Source organism: Aotus nancymaae, unplaced genomic scaffold (genome assembly GCF_030222135.1).
Source record: "Aotus nancymaae isolate 86718 unplaced genomic scaffold, 86718_ANA_hifiasm-v0.15.2.pri h1tg000029l, whole genome shotgun sequence".
Classification (NCBI taxonomy): domain Eukaryota; kingdom Metazoa; phylum Chordata; class Mammalia; order Primates; family Aotidae; genus Aotus; species Aotus nancymaae.
This window is the reverse complement of record NW_026988442.1, coordinates 26,593,268-26,616,948: the sequence shown is the minus strand read 5'-3', so window position 1 is coordinate 26,616,948 and position 23,681 is coordinate 26,593,268. Positions and strand designations below refer to the sequence as shown.

General features: G+C 44.7%; 1 protein-coding gene across 23 annotated transcripts in view; it reads left to right on the top strand.

Moving 5' to 3' along the window:
- ZMYND8 (zinc finger MYND-type containing 8) overlaps window positions 1–23,681 on the top strand; it is a 141,921-nt gene that overhangs the window by 67,729 nt on the left and 50,511 nt on the right. For all 23 annotated transcript variants that reach the window (XM_012467372.2, XM_012467375.3, XM_012467387.2 and 20 more), the window contains 4 exons: window positions 772–827; window positions 5,352–5,429; window positions 6,787–6,902; window positions 12,392–12,873. In XM_012467372.2, the coding sequence (XP_012322795.1) occupies window positions 772–827; window positions 5,352–5,429; window positions 6,787–6,902; window positions 12,392–12,873 (732 nt within the window). The remainder of the gene's footprint in view (window positions 1–771; window positions 828–5,351; window positions 5,430–6,786; window positions 6,903–12,391; window positions 12,874–23,681) is intronic.

Sequence of the window (23,681 nt, the reverse complement as noted above, 5' to 3'; positions counted from 1 at the left end):
TTACTTTTGGACCATCTTGTCCTCTGGTTTAGTGCAGAGTTAGACCTGGGGCTAGATGCTTATTCTATTAGCTAAGTAATGTAAGTGATGACTCCTGAATCTTGGCTTACTCATTCATTAAGTGGACACATTTTATTCCTGCTTCCTAATATGGGTTCTTGAGGGGCTGAGAAGAAAGTGTGTGTGCGCACGTGTGCGCATGTGCGTGTGTGTGTGTGTTTATAGAGATGGGGGTCTCGCTATGTTGCCCTGGCTGGTCTTGAACTCCTGGGCTCAAGTGATCGTCCCACCTCGTCCTCCCAAAGTGTTGGGATTATAGGCGTGAGTCACCATGCCCAGCCCAAGAAGAAAATATGTTTTGCAGCACCAGCCACACCAGAGCTCCTCAAGGAAATGTTTCTTTCTCTTGTACCATTCTTGGATTGGCATCTGGGACAATGGGTAGAATAAGGACTTTTTTCATTAATTAGAGCCTTTAGAATGTCAAAGCATTTTAAGAATATTAATCCATGATCTCTAGGGAAACCCACATAAATTGCTCAGTTGCAGAGAAGATGACAGCGAGGCGCCAAAGAGTCGTCGACATTGATGGGAGGAATCACACACATAATGTGAATCACTGTTAGAAGCCAGGAACCTCTGGTGTTAGCCTCTAAAAGCTTAATCTTGTGGGAAAAGCAAGTTAAACACATTGTTAGTGGAAGTCAAGGCCCCAAGGCCCGGTGTTACAGTATTTCCATTAGAATTAATCCTGTTTTCTTATTCCCTTAGGAAATCACAAATTGACGCAAATAGCGAAAGTAGTCATCAAAATCTGTGAACATGAGGTATGTGTTTCTACTGTCCTGTTTTAGATGCACCCAGAGGCGGGGGATGGGGTAGCTGAAGTTTCCATTTGCAGAAAATCCTGTTAAGTAGCAGAGGTGATTTTGGAATTTGTTGAGGCAGCATACCTAGTCTTTGAGAAAGGAAAAGCAATAGAGGGCCCCCAGTGTATTATAAAACACCCTTACCATAACAGTGATCTAAGGGAGATGGAAAGGATTTCTTGTTTTTTACCTTTGAGTCACGAGTAAGCACTGGGCCTCCTATCTTTTCCTGGTTACTTAGATAGAATTCATTATTTCTGACCTTGGCCTCACCGTCTGGTATTAGATAGAATTCATCATGTCTGACCTTGGCCTCACAGACCAGTACCTTTTGTGTCAGGTCCCTTTTGGTTCTCTTGCAGAAGGGGATTTGATATCTGGAGGAATGGCCTTGACTGCTTCTGGGAGGGTAACCCAGGTGTCCAGGAGAATCTGTTTTCTTGCAAATGCCCATAGTTGTAATGGTGTGGATGGAATGGACCTCTTAGGCATGTGAGCCGTGAGGCTCTAGTGGTTATGGGACAGACTGGCAGCCAAAGTGGTATGAGGGAGGCTTTCTGTATTAGATCCCATTGTGAGAAAAAAAAAACTGAGATGTAATGGCCTTCAACCTGTCAATGTGCTCTCATTCATTCATAAAGAGGGACTGTTCAGAAGCATTGGGACCCATCCACGTATGTCTTTATAGATATATAGATATAGATCTATCTGTCTGTCTATCTGGATAGATAGATACAGATCTATAGATAGATAAATAGATCTAGATAGATAAATATACAGATGCCTGGCTGGGTGTGGTGGTTCACATATGTAATCCCAGCACTTTGGGAACCTGAGGCAGGCAGATCACTTGAGTCCAGGAGTTCCAGACAAGCCTGGCCAACATGACGAAACCCCGTCTCCACTAAAAATACAAAAATTAGCTGGCTGTGGTGGAACACGCCTGTAATCCCAGATAAACTGGGAGGCTGAGGCAGAAGAATTGCTTGAAACCTGGGAGATAGAGGTTGCAGTGAGCTAAGATGGCACCACTACACTCCAGACTGGGTAACAGAGTGAGAATATTTTCAAGAAAAAAAATGATAATCTGTCTATATAAATTTATATCTATACATAGATATAGTTATCTATGTATTTTTTGAGGCAGGGTCTCAATCTGTCATCTGGGCTGGAGTGTAGTGGTGTGATCATGGCTCATTGTAGCCCCTTCTCCCAGTCTCAGGTGTTCCCACCTCAGCCTCCTGGGTAGCTGGGATTAAAGGCATGCACCATCACACCCAGCTAATTAGCCTGGCTAATTTTTTTTTTTTTTTTTTTAAGAAATGGGGTTTTGCCATGTTGCCCAGGCTGGTCTCAAACTCCTGGGCTCGAGCAATCCTTCTGCCTTGGCCTCCCAAGGTGCTGGGATTATAGGCCTTAGCCACCATGCCTGGCTTATGTCTGTATATTTATAGATAGAGAATTTTATAACCTGCTTTTTCACTTAGTTTATTTTATGTATTTTCTCTGTTTCCTAGGTAATTAAACTTGTAGGAAGAACAGAATTTTTCATGGCTGTTTAGTATTACATACAACTCATGGACATTCATTTGTACTCCTTGTCATTAAGGGTAGTACCCAGTTTTATCAGCATTTTAAGTAACAAAGTGATGAATATCATTGCACATTTGATGGTTTCCCTAGTTTAATTTTCAGAAGTAAAATTACTCTGAGGCTGTGAACATGTCAGATGTTCCAGTTACAATGAGGTAATGTCCTTTCCAATATAGGCAGTTGTAATTACAAGACTCTATGTCCCCCGCCCCCCACAACAATGAGATTTGTAAAAACAGTAGGCATCTTACTGTGATTTTACTTTGCATTTCCTTGATGACAAGTCCTGATGGGCTGTTTTGGATATGTTCCCTTGGAATAGCCCAGAAGTAGACCGGGCCAGAAGCAGGAAATGCACTCTACCATCCGTGCATTTGTTCACGCATTCATTCACTTATTTATTCGCTGACCTGTGAAGTCGGTTAGTCTTATAATTATTGAACACCTGTTATATATGTAGCACCTTGCATGATGATAGGTGTTAAAGAGAAGAATAAGGCTGATAGTGGTAGAAAGGAATAGCAAATTACAGTGCAGGGGACCTGCATGGGCTTTGGAGCCTGACTGCCTGGGTTCAAATCCTGACCATGCCACTTTGCCGCTGTTGGACCTTGGGCAGGTTACTCAACTTCTTGGAGCCTCATTTTCTTTATCTCATGGGGTGTAAGGAATAAGTAAGTTAATATCTACAGAATTCTTAGAATGATACCAGCACACTCTAAGCCTTCAATAAATGTTAATGGGCGCTATTGATTACTTTGTCACTTGAAGTACTTTACATTTATCTCATTTAATGTCTTGTAACAGCACTTTGTGGTAGGTGCTGCTTTCCTTTCTTTTCAATAGATGAGCAAGTGGGGACTCCGAGAAGAGAGGCAGCTTACCCTAAAGTCACAGAGCTAATAAATGGTGGAGTCTGAATTGAGATCCTAGAAAGGAGCTTCTGGGGTCTTTGGCTGTAAGCTGCAATGTTACTCTAGGGGAGTATACTTTCTTTTTTTTTTTTTTTAAGATGGGGTTTCACCATGTTGGCCAGGATGCTCTCGATCTCCTGACCTCGTGATCCGCCCGCCTCGGCCTCCCAAACTGCTGGGATTACAGGCGTGAGCCACCGCGCCTGGCCGAGTGTAATTTTTAATAAGAGAAAAGGACAATAAATAAATTAACTGAATTTTCGGATTGTTGTCAGTGGAGATGAAATAGGGCAACATGGTATTCATTAGCTACTCTGGATGTAGAATTGAGCTTGGCAAGCAGAGCAGGCCAGAGTGGCTAGAAGGGGTTGGGAGCAGAGCTGCTGCAGGGTGAGCCCAGACAGGCAGGCTGAGGCGAGATCACATGTGGCATTCAAGGAACCTGTCAGGTCATTAGACTTCATTGTTAGTTTCTCAGCTTCATACTGCTGACACTTAGGGCTGGAGAATTCTTTGTTGCAGGGACTGTTGTGTACCTCTTAGATTCCAGTAGTCCCCCATACCTCCTTTGGCCCATTTGTGACAATCAAAAGTGTCTCCAGGCCGGGTGCAGTGGCTCATGCCTGAAATCCCAGCACTTTGGGAGGCTGAGGCGGGTGGATCACCTGAGGTCAGGAGTTTGAGACCAGCCTGGCCAACATGGTGAAAACCCGTCTCTACTAAAATTACAAAAATTAGCTGGGCGTGTTGGCGGGTGCCTGTAATCCCAGCTACTCAGGAGGCTGAGGCAGGAGAATCACTTGAACCTGGGAGGTGGAGGTTGTAGTGAGCCGAGATCGTACCATTGCGTTTCAGCCTGGGTGACAGAGTGAGAATCTGTCTCAAAAAAAAGAAAAAAAGGCCGGGCGCGGTGGCTCATGCCTGTAATCCCAGCACTTTGGGAGGCCGAGGCGGGTGGATCACGAGGTCAAGAGATCGAGACCATCCTGGTCAACATGGTGAAACCCCGTCTCTACTAAAAATACAAAAAAATTAGCTGGGCATGGTGGCACGTGCCTGTAATCCCAGCTACTCAGGAGACTGAGGCAGGAGAATTGCCTGAACCTAGGAGGCAGAGGTTGCGGTGAGCCAAGATCGCGCCATTGCACTCCAGCCTGGGTAACAAGAGTGAAACTCCGTCTCAAAAAAAAAAAAAAAAAAAAAGAAAGAAAAAAAATGTCTCCAGACATTGCCACCTGATCTCCAGGGGTAGAGGGAAGGGTTAAAGTGCTCTGACAGAGAACTACTGGGTATAATTGGAAGTCACTAGGGGCTTTTAAGCAGCAGAAGGACAAGATTAGATTTATGTCTATAATTGGTGGCTCTGGGTTGGCACGGATCAGATTTATGTCTATAATATGTACCTCTGGGTTGGGCGTGGTGGCTCATACCTGTAATCCCAGCAGTTTGGGAGGCTGAGGCGGGTGGATCACTTGAGGCCAGAAGTTTCATACCAGCTTGGCCAACATGGTAAAACCCTGTCTCCAAGTACAAAAATTAGCTGGGTGTGGTGGTACATGCCTGTAATCTTAGCTACTTGGGAGGCTGAGGCACAAGAATCCCTTGAACCTGGGAATCGAAAGTTGCAATGAGCTGAGATAGGGTCACTGCACTCCAGCCTGGGCAATAGTGAGACTCTGGAGGAAAAAAATAAAAAGGTGACTGTGGCTGCTTTACAGGTAATGTCCATAATGGGGGTAAGAGCGAAAGTCGGTGACATGGGGAGCTAGCTATTGCACTGGTCCAGAGAGAAAGGATGGTGGCTTGGATTGGGTGGAAGCATTGGGAGTGATGCATAGTGGTTGGATTCACCTCCAAGGTATTCCGTCTGTGGGAATTTAAAAAATCTTAACCTTCAAAATCATCAAGCATTGATTGAGGTCCACAAGATATCCACCCCTGGGGTGACACATTCTAATGTATTTTTGCTTTACAGATGAATGAAATTGAAGTATGTCCAGAATGTTATCTAGCTGCTTGCCAAAAACGAGATAACTGGTTTTGTGAGCCTTGTGTAAGTTGGATTTACTTTGCTTATTTCATTTACTGAACTCTGTGCCATGGATGACTACCCCAAGATAGCTTTTTCCAGGTGCCTTATTAGATGAAACTTTGGATGGAGTTTCAAGATAAATTTTTGCTGATAAAGTTATGGCAGAGAAAAAGTAATCCAGGTAGGATAAACCTCTTAGGCTGAAAGTTCATGCGCCAGAGATAGCATCATGGTTTCCTGGGTTGATTAGCCTGGGCAGACTGCAAGATGTAGTGTAAAAGGGAGCTCATCAGAGATGGGGGATGCAGCAAAGCTGTACAGATCCTAAGATGAGCTTAAATCAATGTGTGATTTACAAATCATGTTGGTTCTATTTTAAGAGGTTTGAAAATACCTCCCTGGATTAACTCCATAGTCCCTCTAAAACATGCTTCTTGGGGGAAGTAAAGTCACCCTAGTTTCCCCATGGATCTGCCTTTTCCAAGCTGGGGTTCTGCAGAGAGAAGTACATTGTTGGGGTTCACTGGTGTGTGTGTTGGGGGTGGTGGGTTGGAGTGGGTTCAGGGGCAAGATGAGGCAAGGAAAGTTGAGAAAACATACTTTACATCTCTTTGTGCCTTTGGAGATTAACGCTGGAATAGCGAAGGCTCTGCATAGCTTTCAGTAAAGAATAAAGGTAGCAAAATATTGCCTCTTATTAGATGCAAGGCATGATGCACATTTAATCCAAAGGTAACAGAAGGTATTGGTGTCATTATCTCTGTGCATGTTGCATGGAAAGGTGAAATCTCTTGCTCAAGGCTGCCCAAGTAATAATGGAACAGCCAGGATCCAACCCTGATTTTGTCATCATTCTTTTTTTTTTTTTGAGACAGAGTCTTGATCTGTTGTCACCCACGCTGGAGTGCAGTGGCATGATCTCAGCTCACTGTAACCTCTGCCTCCTGGGTTCAAGTGATTCTTCTGTCTCAGCCTCTCAAATAGATGGGACTACAGGCACACAATACCATGCCCGGCTAATGTTCCTATTTTTAGTAGAGACGGGGTTTTGCCATGTTGGCCAGGCTGTTCTCGAACTCCTGACCTCAGGTGATCCACCTGCCTCGTCCTCCCAAAGTGCTGTGATTACAGGTGTGAGCCACTTTGCCCAGCCTTCTTTCAGCTTTTGATTTCACCATTTAACTTTGTTTGCAGTTTTATCCAGGTGTCTTGGCTGTACACCTTTTAGAGAATACCACATGGGCCAACCCTGCTGGAAACTTCTCTTTCCATTAATGGCCTGTGTCCCACAATCCTGCTTCATTCTCACATACCAAGCTTAGTGGGTATCTTGCTGCCAAATGTGTACAAACTCTGGATCTTGTTTTTCTTTTCCTAGAGCAATCCACATCCTTTGGTCTGGGCCAAACTAAAGGGGTTTCCATTCTGGCCTGCAAAAGCTCTGAGGGATAAAGACGGACAGGTCGATGCCCGATTCTTTGGACAACATGACAGGTGGGAGTTAATAACAGGCTTGGAACATGTAGCTTTCACTGAACTTTGATACTGTTATTAAATGAGAAAAGAAGTGGAGGCTGTAGGTATTATTTTCATGATTGTCATGATAACCAGCCATTGATCTTGTTGTTGAAATGAATTTTCCTGAGGTATGTTAAGCTTGATGATTGCGTCAGCTACTGTTTTCTCAGGTGTGCTAGAAAATAATCTTACTTTACCGGGTCTGTTGATGAAACCAGCATTGGAATGGGTTCTGTGACTATTTGAAATGCTGCTGTTCTTTTTTTTGTTTGTTTTGGTTTTTGGGAGGGGGTTTCTGAAGTAAATTAAACCTCCATGCACATTGCTTTCCAAATCATTCTTCCAAAGATTAGAAGTAGTTTCCCAGATTGCCAGTAAGTGAATGTCTTCTCATCGTGCTGAGTAGTTCTCTTCTATTCCCTTTTCTCAGAAGCTGCAATGGGAAATTATAAGGGTTGCTGTTTTGACAGGTGTGAGTCCTCCTTCCCAGCCTTCCTGCCCTCCCCTTTCCCTCCACACACGCAGAGTGAATTATTCCAGTTAATAGCAGTTCCCTGTAGAGCGGAGCCTGCTGCATGCTTGAGAACAACAGTTAGGCAGAGATGAGCAGCAGGTAATATCTTAGTCCTCTTTTAGCAAGTTATAATTAAGTAAGGCAAGGACCCTTTGGAAGCCCTACTGATCAGTTTGAGAAAGCATGTTAGTGTATAGGGGAGACTACTTAAAATACATACACTAAAAATGATGTACACACACAGTGGGTCCAGAAGCTGAAATTTGTTTCCCCTGTTAAATTCTGCAAGTCATCTTGCAGACCTAAAGAGTGAATTCCCAAATCATTTGCAAACTCATTTACTGGGAATCCCAACACTCCACCGTGAGAAGACAAAATAGAAATTATTGAGATGGTGCTGGATTTCGTAGAAAGTATCACACCTTGACTTTAAGTCCTTTATTCCTTAATTCAGAGAAATACATATTTGGTGCCTGCTGTGTGCCAGGCTGTGTAGTAGAGGCTGGTGATTCAGATGTTCCTGCCCATGTGAAGGCTGACATCCTAGCGAGGAAGAAGGATGGGACATAGGTGAACTAATAAGCAAGATAATCTCAGATCAGGAGGTAATGGTGGGGACCTGGTGTGAAGATCTGGGTCAAGGGACTAGGAAGAGCAGAGGCTCGGGAGGGGAAGGACTGAGGCTGAGAGGGTTCAGGAAATGCTGGGAGGACAGTGTGGTTTGAACAGGGTCAGGGGAGGAGAGGATGCCAGGGGCTGGAGTGAGAGGGGTAGGCAGAAGTTCGTATTTTATTCATCAGAGCATGGCAAATGTGAACCATCTTGATGATTTGGGATTCTTACTCTATAGATTATACAGTAATATAGTAAGAGTAGATATACTCAGGGCACAGGCAGGGTGGTAGACAACAGTACCTACCGCCTTGCGCCCAGTATTCCCAGACCCTTAGGGTTGATGGCTCTAGTCTCTCGGCTGTGACCGCTCTGCAGGGACCTCCATCTCTCACTTGCCAGACAGCCACTGAAGGCAGCTTACAGGACATGAAGAACAGCATGTGAATTGGCCAGTTCTGTGTCGGAAGCTGTTTCCCAAAAACTTTTGTGTGTTTAGGTCTTGCTTCTGGATGAGAGCTGTCATGGAAGCTGGCCCCCTTCTGTTTGTGCAAAAGAAAGCAGCATGGGTCTGATGATCAGAGTTTCCTACCCCCTCTTAGCACCTGCTGTGTCTGCTCTGAGGGAGTGTACCACGCTGTCGGGCTTGTTTTGGTGAGGGGATCCTCTGGAGGGAGTTGTTCAGGACCTTCCACAGTGGTGGAGAAACAACTTTGGAGGTCTCGGGATGTTTTAGTAGGCTTTGGGCAGGGAAATTCTGACAGTCATTCTTTTTTGCTTTGTCGCCCAGGCTGGTGTGCAATGGCAACATCTCGGCTCACTGCAACCTCCCCGCTCCTGGGTTCAAGCCATTCTCCTACCTCAGCCTCCCAAGTAGCTGGGACTATAGGCATGTGCCACTATGCCCGGCTAATTTTTTGTATTTTTAGTAGAGATGGGGTTTCACTATGTTTCCCAGGCTGGTCTTGAACTCCTGGACTCAAGCGATCCATCAGTCTTGGCCTCCCAGAGTGCTGGAATTACAGGTGTAAGCCACTGCACCTGGCCTGGTTTCGTTTTATAGAGGCACAGGTATACACAGTTAAGCAAAAATACAGGAAATATTTTATTAAATGCCTGTAGAGTTAAAAAAAAGAGTGGACAGCAACCAATTGGTGTTTTAAATGCTTTTTTGTAGAAGCTACTTTTATGCCCATTTTATCAACAAGAAAATTTAGGATTAGAGCAGTACTGTGCTCAGGGTCACATAACATAGCCAGGGAGAAGCCACCATGGTGTTGGAACTAAGATAGTGTGAAGCTAGATATTGTCCCCGCCCAGAGACTCTATTTTGTTAAGCATATCTAATTTCCCTTGAAATATTTCCTGGGCTCGTTTTAATTAATTAATTAATTAATTAATTTAAGATGGGATCTCACTTTGTCACCCAGGCTGGAGGGCAGTGGCTTGTTCAAGCAATTTTCCCACCTTAGCCTCCTGAGTAGCTGCAATTACAGGGGTGCGCCACCACATCTGGCTAATTTTTGCATTTTTGGTAGAGGCGGGGTTTCACCCTGTTGGCCAGGCTGGTCTTGACCTCCTGACCTCAGATGATCCACCCACCTCAGCCTCCCAAAGTGTTAGGATTATAGGCATGAGCCACCATGCCAGCCCTGGGTTTGTTTTATTTATTTATTATTATTATATTATTATTTATTTATTTATTTTTCACAATTTGACCTTTCAATGTTATCCAATATTATATTTAATTTTGAGACAGAGTCTTGTTCTGTCGCCTGGGCTGGAGCATAGTAGTGCAATCTTGGCTCACTACAACCTCCGTCTCCGGGATTCAGTTAATTCTCCTGCCTCAGCCTCCCAACTAGCTGGGATTACAGGCGTCTGCCACCACGCCTGGCTAATTTTTTTTGCATTTTAGTAGAGACGGGGTTTTGCCATGTTGGCCAGGCTGGTCTCAAATGCCTGAACTTGTGATCTGCCCGCCTCTGCCTCCCAAAGTGCTGGGATTATAGGCGTGAGCCACTGCACCTGGCAGTGGGCTTATGTTAAAGAAAAGAAACACTTTTCCCTCCTTGCCAAGGAATTTCATGGAAAATACATGGGAGGAGGGAACAGTGAGGGCCGTGGATACCGGACAAAAGTGCATGGGTGAAGTGGGAGTGGGGCGTGTGGCTGACGAGGTTATGAGACCAGCAGCAGCTGGTGATAAGCTTCTGGTGGCCCTGCCTCTTGATTCTCCAGATAGGGACTCACTCTCCTTTTTCCCAGTGACAAAGCTGAGGCTGGCCCAGGGAGGGGGAGTCATTTGCCCTGGGACAGCCCTGGAGACCTTGATGCCGTCTCAGATCTGTCGTTCTAGTAGCCCCGATCTGTGCCCGCTTGCTTTGAACACAGAATCTCACCGTGAGGCAAACGCTTACCTTGGGGGCATCTGGCTTCTGTTCTGCTCTGGCCCTCTTGCTGAGATATGGTTCTTCAGGTCTCAGCAGAAAGACAGCAGTCAGAATGGATGAGAAGCTGGTGACATCCAGCACTTTGATAGAGCAGATCGATATTTCTGGGGCATTTAGTTTTAGTTTGTGTTGCGATCTGGTATCACCAAGACTTGCAAACAATCTGCCTGAATTCTGAATTCTGGCCCACGAATATGCTTTATTTCTCCTGAGTTGTTTTCTCTTAGATGCCAACTGTTGAAATGGGGGTAAAATGTAACGTAAGAAGACTGTTTTTTCTTCCTTTCTTTAAAATGTTGGAAGATGTGGCAGTGTTGGGTCCAGATTTCTATGATTGCTTTGGGTAGCAACTGAGTAGATACTCCTTTCTCCCTTTCCCCCAGACATGAGTTTTCTACTTCTGTGAAGTCTCCTTTGTTCCCACTGCTTTCTACCAGGCTTGAGTTAGTGGTCTGTGAAATCGAAAAGGGCACCTTGGAGGTTGGGCGTGGTAGCTCACGCCTATAATCCCAGATCTTGGGGAGACCAGGGTGGGAGGATCGCTCGAGTCCAGGAGTTCAAGGCTATCCTGGGTAATGTAGCGAGACCCCATCTCTGCAAAAATTAAAAAATTTTCTGGGTGTTGTGTGTGCCTGTAGTCCCAGCTACTCGGGAGGCTGAGTTGAGAGGATCGCCTGAGTCCGGGAGTTCGAGGCTGCAGTGAGCCTTGATCATACTTCTGCTCTCCAGCTTGGGCGACAGAGGGAAACTCTGTCTCTTAAAAAAGCAAATGAAAAAGGCTGGGTGCGGTGGCTCACACCTGTAATCCCTGCACTTTGGGAGGCTGAGGCGTGTGGATCACTTGAGGTCAGGAGTTCAAGACCAGCCTGGGTAACATAGTGAAACCTCATCTCTACCAAAAATAGAAAAATTAGCTGAGCCGTGGTGGCGCACGCTTGTAGTTCAAGCTACTTGAAAGCTGAGTCAGGAGAATCTCTTGAACCCAGGAGGTGGAGGTTTTGGTGAGTCGAGATCATGCCTCTGTGCTCCAGCCTGGGCGACAGAGCGAGACTTTGTTTCAAAAAAAATAAAAAAATAAAAATCCCCCCAGGAAAGCCCTACTTGGAAAGCTTACTTCCACCAGTTTTCCCAGTCAGAAACTGGATTGACCCAGCGGATCATACATGGTGGCCAAGTTATGTCTGGGATGTCCCCGTATCAGCTGTGTGGTCACCCACGGCAGCGGTTGTGGTGTTTCCGCGTCCCCTGAGGGTCACTGGCCCTGGTTCCAGAAAAGCTGCTGGTGTCTTTTGCTCTCATGGGTCTTTGCAGAGCAAAATTGGAGTGTGGGGTATGGATATTAGGAAGATGGAACCTGCCTGGGATGGGAGTTGGAAAATTTATGCCTGGAGTCTAATGAGCTCCTTTTTCAGTGATTTTCTTTGTGAATTTTCTCACATTCAAAAACACGTGCCTCGTTTTAGGGATGCAGTTTTCCAAAGTTTCCTTCTAGTCCCATTTAGAATCGCAGTGGGAAAAGGCAGCTCTTTATGTCTGAGTGCGGCGTGAGGAATCAGTCTCTTTTCAAGGTGTTGTCGGATGCAGTGGCTGATGTATTTTTCTCCACAGAGAGAAAAACCAAAGAGGATTGTTTCTTTAATGGCTTACAGTGACTAAGTCCATTGCACTTTTAGACGATTCAGCTGCAGTTTTGTTGTTCATGTTCTGTTATGGTAGAACATGCTTGTTAAGTGGATCATTAATTAATTCTTCAAACCAACTTGATTTTTTTTTTAATAGAGAAACAATCTTGGCAAACATGCTTGGCTAATTTGGTTCACATCAAGAAAAAATAATCTTGGAAATTACTGAAGTTGACTTAAACTCTTTATCTTTTGCCCTCCTAGGGCCTGGGTTCCAATAAATAATTGCTACCTCATGTCTAAAGAAATTCCTTTTTCTGTGAAAAAAACTAAGAGCATCTTCAACAGTGCCATGCAAGAGATGGAGGTTTATGTGGAGAACATCCGCAGGAAGTTTGGGGTTTTTAACTACTCTCCGTTCAGGACACCCTACACTCCCAACAGCCAGTACCAAATGCTGCTCGATCCCAGCAACCCCAGCGCCGGCACGGCCAAGATAGACAAGCAGGAGAAGGTCAAGCTCAACTTTGACATGACGGCGTCCCCCAAGATCCTGATGAGCAAGCCCGTGCTGAGCGGGGGCACGGGCCGCCGGATTTCCTTGTCGGACATGCCGCGCTCCCCCATGAGCACAAACTCTTCCGTGCATACAGGCTCCGACGTGGAGCAGGATGCCGAGAAGAAGGCCACGTCGAGCCACTTCAGCGCGAGCGAGGAGTCCATGGACTTCCTGGATAAGAGCACAGGTTAGCCTCGTGCAGGGGAGCTGGGTGGAGACCGCTTGGACACGGGGGGGGGGTTCCTGTGGGTGCACACCTGGCGGGCCCAAGCAGGTGAGCATCACAGCAATCGTGGGGAACTGCAGGGGGCCACAGAGCAAATTTTCAACAAGTCACCAGATGGGATTCTTGCTGCTAGGAACCCAGAAATGAGAAAAGTGTCCCCAAAAGGCCACCTGAAGGTTGTATCTAGAAGTAGATGGAGATGGCTGGAAGTCCTTTGGAGTTCTGTTCAGATGTCACTGCGTTCTGGATTAATGATTTTCCGTAACACAGTTTTCTTTGCTAAGAATTTTGTTTTAGTTGAAATTGTATTTTTCTATCAAAACCGTACATTCACACTAAACAGCACAAATGTTAGAGAAACATATACGATACAAAATAATACTTGACCAGGTGCCGTGGATCATGCCTGTAGTCCCAGTACTTTGGGAGGGCAAGGCAGGCAGATTGCTTTAGCTCTGGGGTTCCAGACCAACCTGGGCAACATGGCAAAAACCCTGTCTCTACCAAAAATACAAAAATTAGCTGGTTGTGGTGGCGTGTGAATATAGTCCTAGCTACTCTGGGACTACAGGTTGAGGTGGGAGGATTGCTTGAGCTGGGAGGTTGAGGCTAAAGTGAGCCATGATTGCGCCATTGTATTCCAGCCTGGGTGAAGTCTGATGCCCTGTGAGACCCTGTCTCAAAAAACAATAAAAAGAAGTAAAAAATAATAATGGTACTCTGCCTTCCCAGTGTGATCCCATTCTCTTATAGGTCATAATAGTTGTGTTGTGTTTTTTCTTTTGAGACATAGTCTTGCTCTGTCACCCAGGCTGGAGTGCAGTGGTGTAATCTTGGTTCACTGCAACCTCCACCTCTCGGGTTCAAGTAATTCTCGTTCCTCAGTCTCCTGAGTAGCTGGGAGTACAGGCGTGTACCACCACGTCCAGCTAATTTCTGTATTTTCAGTAGAGATGGGGTTGGTCTCAAACTCCAGACCTTGAGTGATCCACCTGCCTTGGACTCCCAAAGTGCTGGGATTGCAGGTGTGAGCCACCACGCCTGGCCCAAAGTCTTAGGTTTTTGAGTAAAACCTCTAATTCTTTTTTTTTTTTTTTTTTTTTTTTTTTTTGTTGAGACGGAGTCTCGCTCTTGTTACCCAGGCTGGAGTGCAATGGCGCGATCTCGGCTCACCGCAACCTCCGCCTCCTGGGTTCAGGCAATTCTCCTGCCTCAGCCTCCTGAGTAGCTGGGATTACAGGCACGCGCCACCGTGCCCAGCTAATTTTTTTGTATTAATAGAGACGGGGTTTCACAATGTTGACCAGGATGGTCTCGATCTCTCGACCTCGTGATCCACCCGCCTCGGCCTCCCAAAGTGCTGGGATTACAGGCTTGAGCCACCGCGCCCGGCCAACCTCTAATTCTTAAATGTCAGGTTTTTAAGTAAAATCTCCAGTTGTTAAATGTCAGGTTAAAATGTCTTAGAAGATTTTCTAGAATGAATAAAGCAAGTTGGAGTACCAGCTTTAGGCTTCTGGCTAAAGGCTTAACCTTGGACAGCCTTTCATACTCCCTTTCTTAGCCTCTCTCTCTCCATCCTTCTTTCCCTTCCTCCCTTCCTTCCTTTGCATAGGAATCCTTTAAGGAGCAAGCATCAGTTCTTCAAGAGACCACAAATGTCCTCAGAAGTTAAAATATTAAGGTCTTAGTCAATTGTGAGCTCAAAGAATCTGACTTTGCTTCTGTTGTTTCTTGGGAATTTTTTTTCTTTTCCTTGGGTTATTTTCAAGAACTGCTTCTAGCTGCTCCCCAGATCGCTGTAGGGGAGGGACAGAGAGAGCTAGTGGCCTGTGGCTTTTAATTCTGTCAAATAAAGGCTGCAGTCTGTCTGTCTCTAGTTCTCATTCATAGCCATGTGGTCCTAGACACTCAAGGTTGAATCGTAGAGTTTTGTTCTGGAATTGACATAATTTGTGTTGACACAGTTTCAGAAAAGTCTTCCTTTTTGCCCCCTTGTTCCTGACCAGAGTCCTTAAAAGCTTACTTTTGTTCCATGACACGGTTCCATTTAAGCCAAGTTCACAAAATTGGTACTTAATTACACAAACCCTTCGGCATATTAATTCCCATAAAGAGCATGCTTTTCGGTAGATGTTTAAAATTTTAACCTTGGCAGCGACTTTGTGAATTAGTGTTGTCTGAACTTTCATTGCCATGGTTTTCTGCCATGTTTTGTTACACACTTAGATATTAAAATTGTAACTCAGTTTTGTCCTAAGCTAAACACAATGTATAGACTTGTGTTTTTAAATTGCTTGTTGTGGTTTTTCCTAATATATGTGAAATTAATACATAACTAGTAAAGTGAAACGTGGTGTATATGCCGCCATTGGTTCTGTACCACACTGCAAAAAATTCAGTTTTATAGGAATATAAGAAAATGGCTAATGTGTTTAGTTTAAAGGAGAAAGATAAGTGAGATCAGGCTTCCTGGCAAAATACCTCATTCTTTTGAGTAGCTTTTTAGGTGAGAAGTTAGTAGAAGCCCCCATTTCAGTAGGCTTTAAAGTCCCTTTCCTAAAATATAATCTCCTTGCTGGCATGTGCTTAGGTCATTTACTAATCATGAATTAGCCAATGTGTAGTGAAAGACGAGAGAGTGATATTGAAAATCATTTTAATCTTACAAATTGCTCCCTTTTCTATCAGGGGCTAGATAGTATGTATTTTAGGCTTTTTGGGTCTTTTTTCCAACGATGCAGCTATTTAGTCATCATTGCACTAACATAGCCACAAACTCCTGTAGTCCCAGCTACTGAGGAGGCTGAGCTTGGAGGATCAGTTGAGCCTGGGAGTTTGAGGCCACAATGACCTATGATTGTGCCACTGCACTCCAGCCTGGACAATAGAGTGAGACGCTAGCTCAATAAATAGATAGATAGATAGATAGATAGGCAGGCAGAGGGAAAATAAAGCAGTCATAGTGTGTGGCTGAGTTCCAATAAAACTTTTTTAATGGACATTGAAATTTATTTATTTTTTATTTTATTTCTTTTAATTTTTACATTTTTTGAGATGAAGTCTCACTCTATTGCCCAGACTGGAGTGCAGTGCCATGATCTTGGCTCACTGCAACCTCCCCATCCTCGGTTCAAGTAATCCTCCTACCTCAGCTTCCTGAGTAGCTGAAATTACAGGCCTGCATTACCATGCCCAGCTATTTTTTGTATTTTTAGTAGAGACAGGGTTTCACTTTGTTGGCCAGGCTGGTCTCGAACTCCTGACCTCAAGTCTTCTGCCCTCCTCAGCCTTCCAAGGTGGCTGGACACTGGAATTTAAATTTCATATAAGTTGCATGTTTCATGAACTATTAATTCTTTTCCCCCTAACCATTAAGAAATGTTAAAATACCTTTGTTAGCTTGCAGACCAGGCAGGAACAGGTGGTGCCCAGTTTGACCCATGGGCTATAGTTTGCCAACCGCTATCATAGACTAAGAGGATTAGAAGAAACTGAGTCAGTCTTCCCATTTTACAGAAGGCAAATTGAGGGCTATGCTGGGTGTAAGGGAGGTGCCTAAGTCCCTACAGCCAGATGCTGCATCTAAACCCGTTTCCTTTCACTGCACCCTACTGCCCTCTGCTGTTAGCAGTGATAAAAACATTTAGTGGAAGGAGATGGGAAATGTGTTTTGAAATGCTTCCACAGTCGGGATAACATAATCGAGGTAAGACAGTAGTTCATCCAAAATCATGTAAAAAAATTGCCATGTCATGGAATAGAAAATAATATAAGTAGCTTCGCCAGTGAAAGTTTTGTAACTAGCAACATGAAACTACTAATTGAAATGTTATTGCATAAAACTTTTATGAGAATGTAGAAACGTTCTTTTTGTTTAGAAGATTGGAGAACTCAGAGCTGTCTTTAGAACTGGATATTTAGCTTTCTAAGAAGCCCTTTGCTCAGCCAGAAGCCTTTAACTCACAGTGTCCTGTAATCTTGCTGCCTTAATGGCCAAAGCACTTAATAATCTCAGTGATTTTTGTAGTTCCCTCTTTATTATATAGACCTCCTGGCCAGAATGGTCAGGCATTTGCTAGTATTTGCTGGCAGGATCTGAATGTAAGTCACTAATATGTATTAGGGTCAGAGTCATGGGGCCTGACATTCACAACCCTCTGGGCTAATGGTCCTTTGGTCTTATAGCTCCACTGGGGTTACTGTTTAGGAAAGGAAAGAGGGGCCGCGTGCGGTGACTCACGCCTGTAATCTCAGCACTTTGGGATGCTGAGGTAGGTGAATCACGAGGTCAGGAGTTCGAGACCATCTGGGCTAATGCGGTGAAATCCTGTCTCTACTAAGAATACAAAAAATTAGCTCGGCGTGGTGGTGCACACCTGTAATCTCAGCTATTCAAGAGACTGAGGTAGGAGAATTGCTTGAACCCGGGAGGTGGAGGTTATAGTGAGCCGAGATCGTGCCACTGCACTCCAGCCTGGGTTACAGAGCAAGACTCCATCTCAAAAAAGAAACAAAGAAAGGAAAGAAGTTTCATATACTCCTTTTTAAAAAAAGATTGTGAAATCAATATGTTTTTGTTGTAAAATAGTTCTTTATTACAGAATCACTGATGGCCGGACGCAGTGGCTTATGCCTGTAATTCTAGCACTTTGGGAGGCCGAGGGGGCCAGATCACTTGAGGTCAGGAGTTTGAGACCAGCCTGGCCAACATGGTGAAACCCCATCTCTAATAAAAATACAAAAAATTAGCTGGGCATGGTGGCACATGCCTGTAGTCCCAACTATTCGGGAGGCTGAGGCAGGAGAATTGCTTGAGCTGCACTCCAGCCTGGGCGACAGAACGAGACTCCATCTCAAAAAAATAAATAAATAAAGTCACTGATAATTCCACCTCCCACAGCCAGCCCTTAGATTGTGTTTCCAGTGCTTTTTCTGTGTTGGTTTTTAAGTCCTACTGTTAAGCTGAAAACTCAAATACAGGGATCAGGCAGATGTGGCAGTGAGTGAGGTTGGGGAGTGGTAGTTAGAGACTGGGGTGAATGAAAGCACACAGATGTTTCTCACCATACCTGTTACACATTGTGTGCTTGTGTGTGCACATGGGTGTGTAACAACCCAAGGGGTTAGGGACCCTTCTGATACATAGTGCATGTGGGAGGTACTACAGTAGCCTGTGGCTACTTTAGTGTTACAATGATAAGCAGCTCTTTCATAAGGAAACACAATAGTGCCAATGCTAGCACGCACCATGAATCGGAAGAGTCAGCAGCTCTTGGGTAAGTGTTACACACCCATGTTACCCGTAAGTGTTACACATGACTAACGGGTCAAGAGCTCTCAAGATGCTGAGCTAGAGAGGTGTACCTTTCTGCAAGGGATCAGGGACCTTTTCCTCCTACTGGTTCTTGCCACGTAGGAGTATGGGCTCTGTATTGAGAGATTTCTGATTTTTCAAGAGAACCCTCAATTTTAAAAAGTGTGAACTACTCCAACATTTTCTTCTTATTATTTTTTTTTTTAGAAACAGGATCCTCATTATGTTGCCCAGGCTGGGCAACATAGACCACCTTAGCCTCCAGAGTAGCTGGGACTATAGGTGCATACCACCACGCTCAGCTATCTACTTTTATGTACTTGCTCACATATTTAAATAGAGAAAAGCTATGTCACATTAAATGCATCTGTGTATTGCTTGGTTCATGGGTCACTTGTTTGCAATGTCTGATGTATATTGTAGCATCTATTTATTTATTAATTTATTTAATTATTATTTTTTGAGATGGAGTTTCGTTCTTGTTGCCCAGGCTGGAGTGCAATGACGCGATCTCAGCTCACTGTAACCTCCGCCTCCCAGGTTCAAGTGATTCTCCTGCCTCAGCCGCCTGAGTTGCTGGGGTTAGAGGCATGCGCCACTATGCGCAGTTAATTTTGTATTTTTAGTAGAGATGGGGTTTCTCCATGTTGGTCAGGCTGGTCTCAACCTCCTGACCTCAGGTGATCTTCCCACCTCGGCCTCCCAAAGTGCTGGGATTACAGGCGTGAGCCACCACACCCAGTCGTAGCATTTATTTTTTTTTAAGGCTTAGCCTTGTATTTTGTTTTATTTTTTATTTTTGTATATTAAAAAAACCTTTTTTTTTTTTTTGAGATGGAATTTCTCCTTGTTGCCCAGGCTGGAGTGCAATGGAACCATCTCGGCTCACTGCAACCTCCGCCACCTGGGTTCAGGCAATTCTCCTGCCTCAGCCTCCCAAGTAGCTGGGATTATAAGCGTGTGCCACCATGCCCAGCTAATTTTTTTTTCTTTTGTATTTTTCGTAAAGACGGGTTTTCATCATTTTGGCCAGGTTAGTCTGGAACTCCTGACCTCAGGTGATCCGCCCACCTCAGCCTCCCAAAGTGCTGGGATTATAGACGTGAGCCATCACACTTGGCCCTATCTCTCTCTTTTTAAATGGAAAAAGAAGTGCCACCATGCCTGACCAAAAACGTTTTTATTTTTTTTTAAGAGACAGGGTTGCACTCTGTCACTCAGGCTGGAGTTCAGTGGTGTGATCATGGCTCACTGTAGCCTTCAACTCCTGAGTAGCTAAGACTACAGATGTGTACCACCACACCTAATTAAAAACAATTTTTTTTTCATTTTTTGTGTAGGCTATGACTTACTATGTTACCTAGGCTAGTCTCAAACTCCTGAGCTCAAACAGTCTGCCTGCCTCAGCCTCCCAAAATGCTGGGATAACAGGCATGAGGCACCATGCCTGGTCCTTAGCCTTGTATTCTGAATATGTTTCTGTGTTAGTAAATCGACCTTCAAAACAGCATTTTTACCAACACCTCCTGACCTGTCCTAGACCATCTGGCAGTGCTGTGCTCATCTGTGCGTGGCACCATAGGAGTGGTGCAAGGTGTGGCACTTTGAACAGACAGGTTGTTTCTGAGGTTCTAAAGTGGAGGACATTTAGGAGGAATCCTTCACTCTGCCTCTCTCCGCCCCGCCCAGAGTGCTGCAGTGCATGAGAGGGAAGGGACATTTTTTTCCTTGTTTAAATTCCAAGGTTCATGTTTTCTACTGTAGTCGGAACAGCCCTTCACACAGGGTAGCATTTTGTAAATGCAGATAACAAATGATGTGTTTTAGCCCACACTCGTGAATCTCACATCAAAGTATGAAATCTGGTTAAATTATTTGTGACTTCAAAGGCAATTAGTTCTTCCTTTAGGCAAGATGTATGGCATTATAAAAGGATTGGCATCTGTTTCAAAGTTTAATTGAAACAAGCATTTCCAAGCCTTTTTGCCTTTGAAAATGTCTGGAGTGATTTGAAACAGGTTTTTCTCAACCTCAGCACCATTGACATTTGGGCCGGATAATTCTCTATTGTGAGGCTATTCTGTGCACCTAGGATGCTGAGAACCATCTCTGGCCTCTATGCCAGTACCACCTGCACCCTCATGTGTATTGACTTGCACTTTTTTTTGTGATCTGTTTAGTCATAGCTCTCTCTCTCTCTCTTTTTTTTTTTGAGATGGAGTCTGGCTTGTCACTCAGGCTGGAGTGCAGGGGCGTGATCTCGGCTCACTGCAACCTCCATCTCCCTGGTTCAAGCAATTCCCCTGCCTCGGCCTCCCGAGTAGCTGGGATTACAGGCCATACCACCAGGACTGGCTAATTTTTTTGTATTTTTAGTAGAGATGGGGTTTCACCATATTGGCCAGGCTGGTCTTGAACTCCTGAACTCATGACCACCCTCAGCCATAACTTTTAATATTTATAGCATATCTCTTAAATCTCAACAGTTGTTTCTTTATTAACAAAGGAAATACTATGTATGTATCAAATTAAAGGCTTGTTTTAGTTACTAATTTTTTAGTATACGTGAATGTATATACAGAATGATAAAAACAGGCTGAGTGTGGTGGCTCATAATCCCAGCACTTTGGGAGGCCAAGGCGGGTGGATCACCTGAGGTCAATAGTTCAAGACCAGCCTGATCAACATGGCAAAACCCGATCTCTACTAAAAATACAAAAAAATTAGCTGGGTATGGTGGCACACACCTGTAGTCCCAGCTTCTCGGGAGGCTGAGGCAGGAGAATTGCTTGAACCCAGCAAGCAGAGGTTGCAGTGAACCGAGATTGCCCCACTGCACTCCAGCCTGGGCAGCAGAGTGAGACACTGCCTCAAAACAAACAAACAAACAAACAAACAAATTAACAAACACACACACACACTTGACCTGTCGAGCAGGAAAATGTGGATTCACTTGGCTGCTCACATCTTTGTGAGTTTTTGTTTGTTTGTTTATTCCTGCTACCCTTTAGGGTTTGACCTCCTTGTCAAAGTTCTCAGCATTCCCAGGCAGCATATTTGATAGTATAGTAAGGCCCTCCCTGTTAGACTTGGCTAGTTTGCTTAAGGGAACACAATTAGAGAAGTCCTGGTCTTTAATTCTCAAGGGGAATCTATTACACAGATATTTGAGCAGCTGCAAATTGCTTTTGGAATGAGGTAGAACATAAATGAATGAATAATGTTAAAAATCCTAATGCTAAAGATTTGATTGGTACTACTTCTCTTAAAATGCCTTGATTTTTATTTATTTATTTATTTATTTATTTTGGAGACAGAGTCTCCCTCTGTCTCCCAGGCTGGCGTGCAGCGGTGTGATCACGGCTCACTGCAGTCTCGACCTCCCAGGCTCAATGGATCCTCCCATCTCAGTCTCCTTGTAGCTGGGACTACAGGCGTGTGCCACCATACCAGGCTAATTTTTTTTTTTTTTTTGTATTTTTAGTAGATACTAGGTTTTGCCATGTTGTTACCCAGGCTAGTCTCGAACTCTCGAGCTCAAGTGATCCTCCCACCTTAGCCTCCCAAGGTGCTGGGATTACAGGGGTGAACCACCACACCTGGCCTATTCTTGTTTCTTTATGTAACGAACACTTTAGTTCTACTTCTGACAGTACCAGTGATAGGACTGTGTAATAATAATAACAGCCCCCGCCAAGGAACGTGGCATGCCATGTGCTAGGCCAATTCTATTAATCCTTGCAGTAAAACAGATTTATTGTTTTAAAAACTTAATTCTAGGCTGGGTGCAGTGGCTCATACCTGTAATCCCAGCACTTTGGGAGGCTGAGGTGGGTAGATCCTTGAGGTTAGGAGTTCCAGAGTAGCCTGACCAACATGGTAAAACCCTGTCTCTACTAAAAATACAAAAATTAGCCAAGCGTGGTAGTGGGAGCCTAAAATTCTAGCTACTCAGGAGGCTGAGGCAGGAATCGCTTGAAACCCAGGAGGCAGAGGTTGCAGTGAACTGAGATTGCACAACTGCACTCCAGCCTGGGCGACGGAGCGAGATTCTGTCTCAAAAAAACAAAAACAAAACATTTCTTTTTTTTCTTTCTTTTATACAACAGTTCTGGTGTCGAAAAACTTATTTCTTAAAACAATTTCTAATATTTATTGAGGACTTGCTGAGCAGCAGTTGACATAGATCGAGGACGTTGATCCTCACTTCCTTCTCATTTCCAGATGAGGAAAAGGATTCCCAGCTGCATGGCCTCCTCCATCCCTATGTGGTGTGTCAGTTTCAGCACTGTTGACATTTGGGGCCAGATAAGTCTTTCTTGTGGGGGGCCGTTCTGTGCATTGTAGAAGATTTAGCAGCATTTTGGTCTCTGTGTCTCAGATGCCTGTAGCAACCCCCACTCTCCTAAAATGTCTGCATGCATTGCCCGGTGTAGCCCTGGGGAGAAGAATTGCTCATAGCCGAGAATCAGTGGTTCAGAGGATAACCCCAAAGCCCTAGAGGTTAATGGGGAAATAGAAAATAAAACCACTCTAATAGCAAACAGTAACAGAGTACTTACTGGATGCCAGGCACTGTTCGGATGATTGATTTAATCCTCACAGCAGCCTGATGAGATGTAGCTACTGTTATCATCCCTTTGTATCATATTATTAGTGTCTCTCTTTGCTGCTGCCAGGAAGAGAGAGGCAGAGGTGCCAGTAACCGGCCCTGGGTTACACAGCAGGGCAACAGCTAAGCTGGGACTTGAATCCACGGTGTCTGGCTTCTGATCCATGCTTGAATCCAGGCCTCTTTACGTCTGGAGTCTTTCCCACTATGTTACATTAACAGTAGTGCAGACACGTCCCGGCACCGGAGCTGCCTCGCTCTTGTGGATTCATCAGCCAAGCCGGTATTTAATTTTTTTTTTTGTTTTGAGACAGAGTCTTGCTCTGTTGCCAGGCGCCAGGCTGGAGTGCAGTGGCTCGATCTCGGCTCACTGCAACCTCTGCCTCCCAGGTTCAGGCAATTCTCCTGCCTTAGCTTCCTGAGTAGCTGAGACTACAGGTGCGTGCCATCAAGCCCAGCTAATTTTTGTATCTTAGTAGAGATGGAGTTTCACTGTGTTGGCCAGGATGGGCTTGATCTCTTGACCTCATGATCCGCCAGCCTAGGCCTCCCAAAGTTCTGGGATTATAGGCGTGAGCCACCGCACCCAACCGGTATGTGAGTTTTAACACACTGAAGCCTTATTCTGAGTTTTCCAATTTGTCAGATGGGGAAACTGAGGCAAATGCCCACCCAAGTGCCCCAGCACTTTTGAAGTCCCTGGGGAGTCTCAGTTCCTAACTCCAATTTGCTATCTACAAATTCCTTTCAAGGACCAGATCAGCTCAGAATGTTTCTTGTCTTGGAAGAGTTGGCTGTCATTGTTGTCAGTCCTGCCTTTAGTCCTAGCTGTTCTTTTTT